This window comes from Littorina saxatilis, linkage group LG10 (genome assembly GCF_037325665.1).
Source record: "Littorina saxatilis isolate snail1 linkage group LG10, US_GU_Lsax_2.0, whole genome shotgun sequence".
NCBI lineage: Eukaryota > Metazoa > Mollusca > Gastropoda > Littorinimorpha > Littorinidae > Littorina > Littorina saxatilis.
Window position 1 is genome coordinate 4,649,868 of NC_090254.1, and position 12,107 is coordinate 4,661,974.

At 45.9% G+C, this 12,107-nt stretch overlaps 1 protein-coding gene across 1 annotated transcript; it reads right to left on the reverse strand.

Moving 5' to 3' along the window:
- Nucleotides 1-6,757: 6,757 nt before the first annotated feature.
- On the reverse strand, nt 6,758-7,552 carry LOC138979131 (uncharacterized). The gene has a single exon (XM_070351941.1). It carries the CDS (start codon nt 7,550-7,552, stop codon nt 6,758-6,760), a length of 795 nt encoding a protein of 264 aa, XP_070208042.1.
- Nucleotides 7,553-12,107: the final 4,555 nt, after the last annotated feature.

Genomic DNA, 12,107 nt, shown 5'->3' on the forward strand with positions numbered 1-12,107 from the left:
TTGTTGTTGTTGTTGTTGTTGTTGTTGTTTGCGTGCTCAACTCCAATCGGCGAAATTGAAGCAGCATGCTGTCACTCTTCGACAAAATCGAACCCAAAAATGACACTGTCCAATTGACCCCGAAACACTGTAAGGATTCTTCCACGAAAAACAAACCTGCCTCTGCAATGGCAATGTCTAATTCACTGGGCGGATCAGGCATGGTGGTGGTGACGGGGGAAGGGGAAGGGTGTGTGTGGAAGCGGATACGGAGGAGGAGAGATTGCTCCTTACATTTTGTGTGTGTGACTTTTTTTCTTCGCCCTTTCAAAGTCAATGGAACCCTGGATTAAAATTCTAATTTGGACAGAATGCGCACTCACTTGGAATGACTGGTTGCAGAGCGGAAGCCCTGCGCGGCTGGGAAAGAACACTTTGAAATTCAAACTTTTCCCGTGGCTGTCTGATTCGATGTCGACCCAGAAACCTGACAAATGTACGGGGGTGTCGGTTATAAAATCTTAACTGTCACACTTGTAGTTGTTTCTTCTTTCTTGTTGGTGACTTTTTTTACTTTCTGGTTGTCCTTTTACTTTGTTCATTTTGTTCAATCTAGGCGGATTTTGTGACTTCTGACCTTTGGACTCATCCATTTTATTCTTTCTGTTCTTTTCCAAGGTAAAATTATCGTTTTTGTGCACATCAGGATTTCGTGGATTGTATGTATGCAGACAGAAAAAGGTGTGACCAGAACTTTAAGGTGAAGTTTAACAAAACTGTCACGTACGACATTCACAGTTTTCAATTGCTTCGTGCGTCTTTGTTTCTTGACCAGTACTCTTGATTTTGGTACCGCTGTGAACGTATATTTGGTCTTGATTATCTGCTAGAGGAAGTAGCTATTTTGGAAACTAAGAAATGCAAATGGCGGTTAGAATTAATATTTTGCTGATAACTATTTCCTCTAGCTGATAATCAAAACATAAGATAGGTACACGGGTACGTAACAAAGGGCTGAAATACAGAGAAGCTTAGAGATACAGTGTGAATAATGTTTTGTCTCACATAAGAGAGAGAGAGAGAGAGAGAGAGAGAGAGAGAGAGAGAGAGAGAGAGAGAGAGAGAGAGAGAGAGAGAGAGAGAGAGAGAGAGAGAGAGAGAGACCGCCCATGTGATAAATAAACCATGTCTTCACACGTGTGTATATCATGTAAATGAGATGAACGGGGTCAAACAATAACCCCGACACGTGCACCGCCTGGTAGTGACCTTAGAAGTACTTTTCCACAGGCGAAGCGGAGTAATCATTTAATTTTACTGTCGTGTTGTTGTCGTTGTTGTTGTTGTTGTTGTTGTTGTTGTTTGTTGTGTGTGTTTTGATTTTTGCTTTGTTTTGTAGTCGCGTTTAAAAATCAGACAATTATGTTGTTGTTAACGGGTACTGATAAGGATGTAGACCCAATGAATGAAGATTGATTGGCTCGGCTTCCTGACGAGTGGACGTAAACTGATTCTATCAAGATAAGTTTTGTGTGAATATTTGTTTGTCTGTTCACTTAAAAGACCGTTGGGTCGAAATATCTGTGAATGTATTGTTTTGTCAATAACAAACGTTCCAACAACCTATACCTACCTTTCTTGTTTTTTCATTCATTTAATTTTTGTCTCCATTTTGTTGTTTGTTCCTGAGGCAAATGCTTTGCTCTTTTCGTTGGATCTGACCACAGTATGCACACATCTAACTGATTCAGTATTCAAGGTAAACCGCCATAATGTTAACAAAGCCGAACTATTTCGGAGTACTTTTAGTTTGTCTGTCAACGCGGAAGAGTATAATTACCAAGTCGAGTGAAAAGATGAGTCGGAGAGATGTCTTCGTCTTGCCCAGGGCTAGGAAAGATGATTATCACTTCATTCACAAAAACGAGATTAGGACATTTTTTTAGCCTCATCAGTGCATCTCTGCCCCAAGGAAATCTGTAGCATTAATTTCCTTCTTTGGTGTATTTTTATGTGAACACGAGACAGCATTTGGTTAGTGACCCGAGCCCTCAAGGCGCAGCCCTTCCTGTTAAGACAGTTCTGCTCAATATCAACACTAGCGGCAAATCATTCTTATGAGTTGCATGTTTTGGGGGTCACCTTGTATATCCAAAGTTGATGGGTGCTTTTCTCCTAGTGATAAGCGGATCTTTTGTGATTGACTCGAAGCTTGGCACGGCAAGGAAGGCATCTTTATAGCTTTATTTTCTGCGTGGAACTTGTTTCCCGTCAGTCTTCGAGATGCAGAATTTATTAGTTGGGGTTGTATTTTTTTGGGCGTCTCCAAGTATCACGAGCCTGGTGGTCTCATTATTATGCAGAATGGATTTGTATGGTGAATTATATTTTACGGATTGATACTCTACCCACATCTTCTCAAAACGCATTTATGACGCTCCTGTGTCATTACTTCCGCTGGGAACACTAGAGCTGGATGCTGGGAACACTAGAGCTGGATGCTGGGAACACTAGAGCTGGATGCTGGGAACACTAGAGCTGGATGCTGGGAACACTAGAGCTGGGAACACTAGAGCTGGGAACACTAGCGCTGGAAACACTAGAGCTGGGAACACTAGAGCTGGGAACACTAGAGCTGGGAACACTAGAGCTGGGAACACTAGAGCTGGATGCTGGGAACACTAGAGCTGGGAACACTAGAGCTGGGAACACTAGAGCTGGATGCTGGGAACACTAGAGCTGGGAACACTAGAGCTGGGAACACTAGAGCTGGGAACACTAGAGCTGGATGCTGGGAACACTAGAGCTGGGAACACTAGAGCTGGGAACACTAGAGCTGGGAACACTAGAGCTGGGAACACTAGAGCTGGGAACACTAGAGCTGGGAACACTAGAGCTGGATGCTGGGAACACTAGAGCTGGGAACACTAGAGCTGGGAACACTAGAGCTGGATGCTGGGAACACTAGAGCTGGGAACACTAGAGCTGGGAACACTAGAGCTGGATGCTGGGAACACTAGAGCTGGGAACACTAGAGCTGGGAACACTAGAGCTGGGAACACTAGAGCTGGGAACACTAGAGCTGGGAACACTAGAGCTGGGAACACTAGAGCTGGGAACACTAGAGCGGGATGCTGGGAACACTAGAGCTGGGAACACTAGAGCTGGGAACACTAGAGCTGGGAACACTAGAGCTGGGAACACTAGAGCTGGGAACACTAGAACTGGGAACACTAGAGCTGGGAACACTAGAGCTGGATGCTGGGAACACTAGAGCTGGGAACACTAGAGCTGGGAACACTAGAGCTGGGAACACTAGAGCTGGGAACACTAGAGCTGGGAACACTAGAGCTAGGAACACTAGAGCTGGGAACACTAGAGCTGGGAACACTAGAGCTGGGAACACTAGAGCTGGGAACACTAGAGCTGGATGCTGGGAACAATAGAGCTGGGAACACTAGAGCTGGGAACACTAGAGCTGGATGCTGGGAACACTAGAGCTGGGAACACTAGAGCTGGATGCTGGGAACACTAGAGCTGGATGCTGGGAACACTAGAGCTGGATGCTGGGAACACTAGAGCTGGGAACACTAGAGCTGGATGCTGGGAACACTAGAGCTGGATGCTGGGAACACTAGAGCTGGATGCTGGGAACACTAGAGCTGGATGCTGGGAACACTAGAGCTGGGAACACTAGAGCTGGATGCTGGGAACACTAGAGCTGGATGCTGGGAACACTAGAGCTGGATGCTGGGAACACTATGACGCTGGATGCTGGGAACACTAGAGCTGGATGCTGGAAACACTAGAGCTGGGAACACTAGAGCTGGATGCTGGGAACACTAGAGCTGGATGCTGGGAACACTAGAGCTGGGAACACTAGAGCTGGATGCTGGGAACACTAGAGCTGGATGCTGGGAACACTAGAGCTGGATGCTGGGAACACTAGAGCTGGATGCTGGGAACACTAGAGCTGGATGCTGGGAACACTAGAGCTGGATGCTGGGAACACTAGAGCTGGATGCTGGGAACACTAGAGCTGGGAACACTAGAGCTGGGAACACTAGAGCTGGGAACACTAGAGCTGGGAACACTAGAGCTGGGAACACTAGAGCTGGGAACACGTGACTAGAGCTGGGAACACGTGACTAGAGCTGGGAACACTAGAGCTGGGAACACTAGAGCTGGGAACACTAGAGCTGGGAACACTAGAGCTGGGAACACTAGAGCTGGGAACACTAGAGCTGGGAACACTAGAGCTGGGAACACTAGAGCTGGGAACACTAGAGCTGGGAACACTAGAGTTGAATGCTGGGAACACTAGAGCTGGATGCTGGGAACACTAGAGCTGGGAACACTAGAGCTGGATGCTGGGAACACTAGAGCTGGATGCTGGGAACACTAGAGCTGGATGCTGGGAACACTAGAGCTGGGAACACTAGAGCTGGATGCTGGGAACACTAGAGCTGGATGCTGGGAATACTAGAGCTGGGAACACTAGAGCTGGATGCTGGGAACACTAGAGCTGGATGCTGGGAACACTAGAGCGGGATGCTGGGAACACTAGAGCTGGATGCTGGGAACACTAGAGCTGGATGCTGGGAACACTAGAGCTGGATGCTGGGAACACTAGAGCTGGATGCTGGGAACACTAGAGCTGGATGCTGGGAACACTAGAGCTGGATGCTGGGAACACTAGAGCTGGATGCTGTGGGTGTCCCTACAGAAGAAGGAGAATAATGTAAATACGTGCAGGGAGCTATGGTGAGATACACAATGGTTCCCGTGGAGACAAGGGTCTTGTGTCTTCCTCTTAATCCATTCTTTGTACTTTAGTTTAAACAGTGTTTTATTCAACAATGTATGGATATGATAGATGATAAGCATGTTTAGGATAAACAACAAGCTGTAAAGCTTATAGTGCTGATCCGTAAAGCAGAAACAAATTTACGGATGACAATAACTTGCGGCGAGACTTTAACAGTTTGCATTTATACAAACTATATTTCACCAAAAACAAAAGCAAAAGGGGGACAGAGACAGAGAGAAGGAATACTTTCAAGAGCAATTTCTGAGAAAATGGTAATTATATATAATTTGTTCAAAGATATCATATGAAGTATTGTTGTGTTTCCTTGCCACGAGTTCCCTGACTATCTCTTTCAATCCGAGGGACTGCTGGAAGGGGACGCAATGGGAAGTATGGATTCTGTTTCAATCTTCACCCTTCCTCCACAAGAATGTGCGTAGCTCGTGGCAACGTGCGAACCAATGACAGTAATTCTGATAGAAATGAAAAGTCTGTGATTAACGCCAGGGCGGTCTGTTTGCTGTCCCATTTCATGCCGTGCATTCTTCGCGCTTCCCGTCACACTTTCTGACTAACATTTCTGGCCAAGGGATGTCGTGTGTGTGTGAGTGCGGGGAAGGGGGGATGGGAGAGAAGGGGCAGGGGGGGTGTGTGTAGTTTGATGTGTGTGTGTGTGTGTGTGTGTGTGAGCGTGTGTGTGTTTGTGATTGTGTGCCTAGGGGGTAGTGGGGGAATGAACAAGTTGGGGAAGGTGAGGGAGTGTGTGTGTGTGTGTGTGTGTGTGTGTATGTGTGTTTGCGTGTGTGTGTGTGTGTGCGTGTGTGTGTTTGTGTACCTATGGGGTAGTGGGGAAATTAACAAGTTGGGGGAGGGAGTGAGTGTGTGTGTGTGTGTGTGTGAGTGTGTGTGTAGGCTTATTTGTGTGCATGTGCGTGTGTGTGCGTGCGTTTGTGTATATATATGTGTATGTGTGTGTGTGTTCAGGGAGGGGGATGGTGGTTGATGGGCAAGTGCGCGCGTGTGCATGTGTGTGTGTGTGTGTGTGTGTGTGAGTGCGTGCGTGCGTGCGTGCGTGCGCGAGCGCGCCGTCGTGTGCGTGTGTGTGTGTGTGTATACACATGTGTGTGCAACGTTGTCCGCATACCTGTCTGTGTCTATATACAACTCGGCGGTCCGCTCCCTCCATCGTCACTCCGCTTGTCAAACATCCTCCTGTCCCCTCCATCGTCACTCCGCTTGTCAAACATCCTCCTGTCCCCTCCATCGTCACTCCGCTTGTCAAACATCCTCCTGTCCCCTCCATCGTCACTCCGTTTGTCAAACATCCTCCTGTCCCCTCCATCGTCACTCCGCTTGTCAAACATCCTCCTGTCCCCTCCATCGTCACTCCGCTTGTCAAACATCCTCCTGTCCCCTCCATCGTCACTCCGCTTGTCAAACATCCTCCTGTCCCCTCCATCGTCACTCCGCTTGTCAAACATCCTCCTGTCCCCTCCATCGTCACTCCGCTTGTCAAACATCCTCCTGTCCCCTCCATCGTCACTCCGCTTGTCAAACATCCTCCTGTCCCCTCCATCGTCACTCCGCTTGTCAAACATCCTCCTGTCCCCTCCATCGTCACTCCGCTTGTCAAACATCCTCCTGTCCCCTCCATCGTCACTCCGTTTGTCAAACATCCTCCTGTCCCCTCCATCGTCACTCCGCTTGTCAAACATCCTCCTGTCCCCTCCATCGTCACTCCGCTTGTCAAACATCCTCCTGTCCCCTCCATCGTCACTCCGTTTGCCAAACATCCTCCTGTCCCCTCCATCGTCACTCCGCTTGTCAAACATCCTCCTGTCCCCTCCATCGTCACTCCGCTTGTCAAACATCCTCCTGTCCCCTCCGTCGTCACTCCGCTTGTCAAACATCCTCCTGTCCCCTCCATCGTCACTCCGCTTGCCAAACATCCTCCTGTCCCCTCCATCGTCACTCCGCATGCCAAACATCCTCCTGTCCCCTCCCACTCCGCTTGTCAAACATCCTCCTGTCCCCTCCATCGTCACTCCGCTTGTCAAACATCCTCCTGTCCCCTCCATCGTCACTCCGCTTGTCAAACATGCTCCTGTCCCCTCCATCGTCACTCCGCTTCTCAAACATCCTCCTGTCCCCTCCATCGTCACTCCGCTTGCCAAACATCGTCCTGTCCCCTCCATCGTCACTCCGCTTGCCAAACATCCTCCTGTCCCCTCCATCGTCACTCCGCTTGTCAAACATCCTCCTGTCCCCTCCATCGTCACTCCGCTTGTCAAACATCCTCCTGTCCCCTCCATCGTCACTCCGCTTGTCAAACATCCTCCTGTCCCCTCCATCGTCACTCCGCTTGTCAAACATCCTCCTGTCCCCTCCATCGTCACTCCGCTTGCCAAACATCCTCCTGTCCCCTCCATCGTCACTCCGCTTGCCAAACATCCTCCTGTCCCCTCCATCGTCACTCCGCTTGCCAAACATCCTCCTGTCCCCTCCATCGTCACTCCGCTTGTCAAACATCCTCCTGTCCCCTCCATCGTCACTCCGCTTGCCAAACATCCTCCTGTCCCCTCCATCGTCACTCCGCTTGTCAAACATCCTCCTGTCCCCTCCATCGTCACTCCGCTTGCCAAACATCCTCCTGTCCCCTCCATCGTCACTCCGCTTGTCAAACATCCTCCTGTCCCCTCCATCGTCACTCCGCTTGTCAAACATCCTCCTGTCCCCTCCATCGTCACTCCGCTTGCCAAACATCCTCCTGTCCCCTCAGAACTTACTTTCCCCCCTCTCCATTCCCCCTCCCCTTCCTCTCTCACCTATCTTGTTTTTGATCCACCGGAGAAATATTTCCTAGAGCTCACTTAAGTACTGCGTCGTCTGCGGTCATCTCACCGGAATTGATGAATAGCGAAATGTCGGAAACTTAAACTTTTGGAGTCTCTGGGGGTTCCTTGGTGCCCAGCTGGCGGTTGCCCCGTCTGATCCCTGTGAATATTTGTACGCTTGGGCCTGAGACTCTTTCAGTCGCGAAGAACGTTTGTGACACTTGCGAAAAGTTAAGCCCAAGAGTCATTCGGTCGCGAAGACGCTTGTGACAGTTTTTGTGAAAAGTAATAATACTGTTCTTATTCTGGTCTGATAGTTCAGTGTCGATATCTTTTCTTGAGGCTGTTCTTCCTTCTCATCCAGTTGAAGCCAATCATTGACGCGGAAAGGCTTATTTGATTTGTTGGTATTTATGTCTGATATCAAATAACCAAAGGGGAGTAAGCGCTCTAAATGCATACGCCATACGGTGTAATGGAGTAAGTGAGGGTTAGACGGAACCAATCTCCTGGCCCCTGAGAGAATAACAAGCATTGAAATGTACAAGCGACTTTCATCTAAGGTACCAGGAGATTGGTTCCGTATAATTCTCGCTTACTCCATCACACATGTCGTATGCATTTAGAGCGCTTACTTGATTACTTGATCTCTAAACAGCGCGCTGCCTCATTTCGTTTACATTTTTATGTTTGATAGTTTAAAAAAAACCCACCACATTCTAAAGTGGTTCCCTCTGTGTGAGTACGGTGTGTTTTTCATTCAATCATTTTCGTGCAAAAGATTATTTCATTTCTTCGAAGATTTTCTGGTGTTTTGTTAAAATAATTTTTATTTGCAAACTAGCTCGACGCAGTTCTCTGTTCAAGGTTTCGGTTAGCCAGGACTTAACAGTCTTGGCGATGACTGGTCTCGAATTTTGTGGTCGACAGAATGACAAAATGTGTTGATATCGCTTGAAGCGACTTTTGTTTTGGTTTGCTCCTTTCTGTTGCAATTCAGTTAGACATCACCCAGGCCTGAAGAATAGTGCTAGCGAGTGTGCATGTGTTTTTCTGTTGCAATTCAGTTAGACATCACCCAGGCCTGAAGAATAGTGCTAGCGAGTGTGCATGTGTTTTTCTGTTGCAATTCAGTTAGACATCACCCAGGCCTGAAGAATAGTGCTAGCGAGTGTGCATGTGTTTTTCTGTTGCAATTCAGTTAGACATCACCCAGGCCTGAAGAATAGTGCTAGCGAGTGTGCATGTGTTTTTCTGTTGCAATTCAGTTAGACATCACCCAGGCCTGAAGAATAGTGCTAGCGAGTGTGCATGTGTTTTTCTGTTGCAATTCAGTTAAACATCACCCAGGCCTGAAGAATAGTGCTAGCGAGTGTGCATGTGTTTTTCTGTTGCAATTCAGTTAGACATCACCCAGGCCTGAAGAATAGTGCTAGCGAGTGTGCATGTGTTTTTCTGTTGCAATTCAGTTAGACATCACCCAGGCCTGAAGAATAGTGCTAGCGAGTGTGCATGTGTTTTTCTGTTGCAATTCAGTTAGACATCACCCAGGCCTGAAGAATAGTGCTAGCGAGTGTGCATGTGTTTTTCTGTTGCAATTCAGTTAGACATCACCCAGGCCTGAAGAATAGTGCTAGCGAGTGTGCATGTGTTTTTCTGTTGCAATTCAGTTAAACATCACCCAGGCCTGAAGAATAGTGCTAGCGAGTGTGCATGTGGTTTTCTTTGTGTGATACTGGTCGGGTCCTTAAAAAAAAGTATGAAAAACAAGAGGCGAAGCCTTCAAGGCTCACGTAAGAAATCGACAAACTCAATCACTCCGTCACACACACACACACACACACACACACACACACACACACACACACACACAAACACACACATACACACACACACACACAGTAGCATAGGTGACACTGTGCAAGAAAGCGAGACACTAGATCTAGATCTGTCTGTCTGCATGTAGCCTACTTACAGGGACACGACTGCCAACTAGTCTCGGCCCGCTCAAAATAACAATGACCGAGACTTTCAGTAATTCCTTCGCGTGACGTCTAACCCTCTTACGCCATAATGTGACGTCTTCAAATGTTAAAGTTTCTATCACATACACACACACATACACACGCACAGACAGACAAAGTTTACCATCGCATAGGCTACACTTACGTGAGCCAAAAACGCACGAGTCACCAAAAGGAAAAGATGTATACATGTGCAAACAAGATTGAAGCAAGGTCGCGAAATATTTTGTGATGTAAGACATTATAATCGTCTGTTAAAGGTATTCCAGATTGAAGATTCACGCTTTTATTACTACAAATATATATATTTTTTTGCTGGTGTAAAGGGCAAAAATAGTTTTCTCTCATTTTGTTAACAATATTGGATCTGAAAGCATTCATTTCGTCGAAAAAAGAGACAATTGTTTGATTTTTTTCTGCACATCAACATTTTCGTTTCATCTCTCTTTGGGATGCAGGATCGTTTTTGTTGTCGCGAAGCGAAAAATTTGTGAAAAGTTCATGAACGAAGTAATCGGGAAAGGAAAGATAAAAAAAAATGTAAAAAAAACCATCAGAAAAAGTAAAGAAAGGCCAGGAAGAACAAAGAAAAGAAAAAAGAGAAAGGAAACAAATGAAAGAGAGAAGGAATTGTTCACTTGCAGACCGTAGTCTTGATGTTTTCGCTTTGATCTGCTCAGTGTGTTTAGACGATGCATCTCAACCACGGTAAGCATGATTATTCTGAGCCACGTGCAGAGGTTTAATTTGGCGTCAACAAAGCAACAGAAAACGGTATCTGAGCACTCAAAAGGCTTAAAGAAACCACTCAGCGCTCTTCCCTACGTTGTAGATTCTTTTAAATAACGGGCTCGGACCAAAGAGGTTAAAAACTTGACATTATTTGTGCAGTCAGCTGTGAAAGAAAGTTGACTTCAATCAATAAGCGATATTAGATGGTCCCCAGAAGATAAATCAATGGTGTGCTAGTTTAAATAATGTGATATATATATATATATATATATACAGATGCTCTTGGAGGATAAAATAATGATTCAATGGCATTTGTAAATCCGTATTTTGTAGTTAGGAACCAAACTCTACAGTCATGCAAGTTAAATATAAAACATACTGGCTACACTTCGACACGAACTGCGTATTAGAAATGCGTGTACATGTCAGTGTTGTGAAATGTCATATCGGTTGACCAGATCCTTTTAAAAATCCATGTAAATGTCAGTCCATGCGTATATCATCTGAAATAATCATAAATTCATGTCTTTCTTTTTGTGATGGAGTAACGGAATACCAGAGACAACCTAATACCGTTGGCTCTGCGAAACGAGTTGAGCAATAGAAATCGGAAAAAATCACAGCATGCGCATATGATCTGAAAAAAGTAATATTTAATTTCTGTATTTATCTTTGCTGGGCTAGTGTTCGAAGCATTCATGACTTCTTTCTGAGTTATGAAACACTTTCTCACGAGTGCACCTTACTGAATGTTACACACGCGCATCTTAGTTACAGGCGGATATTTTATTTTCAACGAAAAACAAAAACAATAGAGACTTTAAGAAGGGCTACCACATTCATATGGTTGGCATTTTCGTGGTTGCAAAAGTCACTCGGCGGGGGAACACCATATATTATTATGTCGCTAGTACGGCGGTTAAGAGGACAGAAGAATTTCGTTTCGCTGGTCGCACCGGTTCAGAAGTGTCGATCAGATAATACCAGCTGCCTCACTTCTGCTGAAACGCATCAGATACTCAGGCCACAACTCAACACATCATAAACTTTAACTGCTTCATGCATTTTTCTCCTCTAGGCGGCTTGATCAGCCGACTGAAAAGTTGAGTCGGCCTGATGTTTTGGTCGCCATCTTGAAATTTCTTTCGTCTGCTCAGACACTCACTTACCCAATTCAAGCCTGCTTTACGGCTTTTTAAACTTGATTTTTAAAAACATTTCAATGATAAATCGCGCCTAAAGATGTCAGAGCATACATCGATTACACAAGGTAGGCATATTTTATGACTATTCGAATATAAAACGCGACCGAAGTCACTTTCGTCAGAATGACCAATTCTACGAATTTCGTTTCTCTTGGCGAAGCGAATTTCTGTTCGTAGAGATCGGAAGTCACGTGTACTCAAAAAGGTGTGACGTTTTACAACCGAAAATGCCAACGAAACGAATGTGGTAGTGCTTCTTAATCTCTCTAATGACGACACTAGATTTGTTAGGCTGAGCAGAGTACACAGCATGAATATGCTTCAGGGATGAATAATCTTCAGGGATGAATAGTCTTCAGGGATGAATAGTCTTCAGGGATGAATAGTCTTATTGTTCTTAGTTTTGCAGTGTTTCTGATTTATGATTCTAATTGCAAATATGGTCTCTAATCGGTTCAATACATTTTGTCCTGTGTTGTCTTGAGTGGTTTCGTCTTTAGTTGTTTCGTCGTTGTTGTTTTTT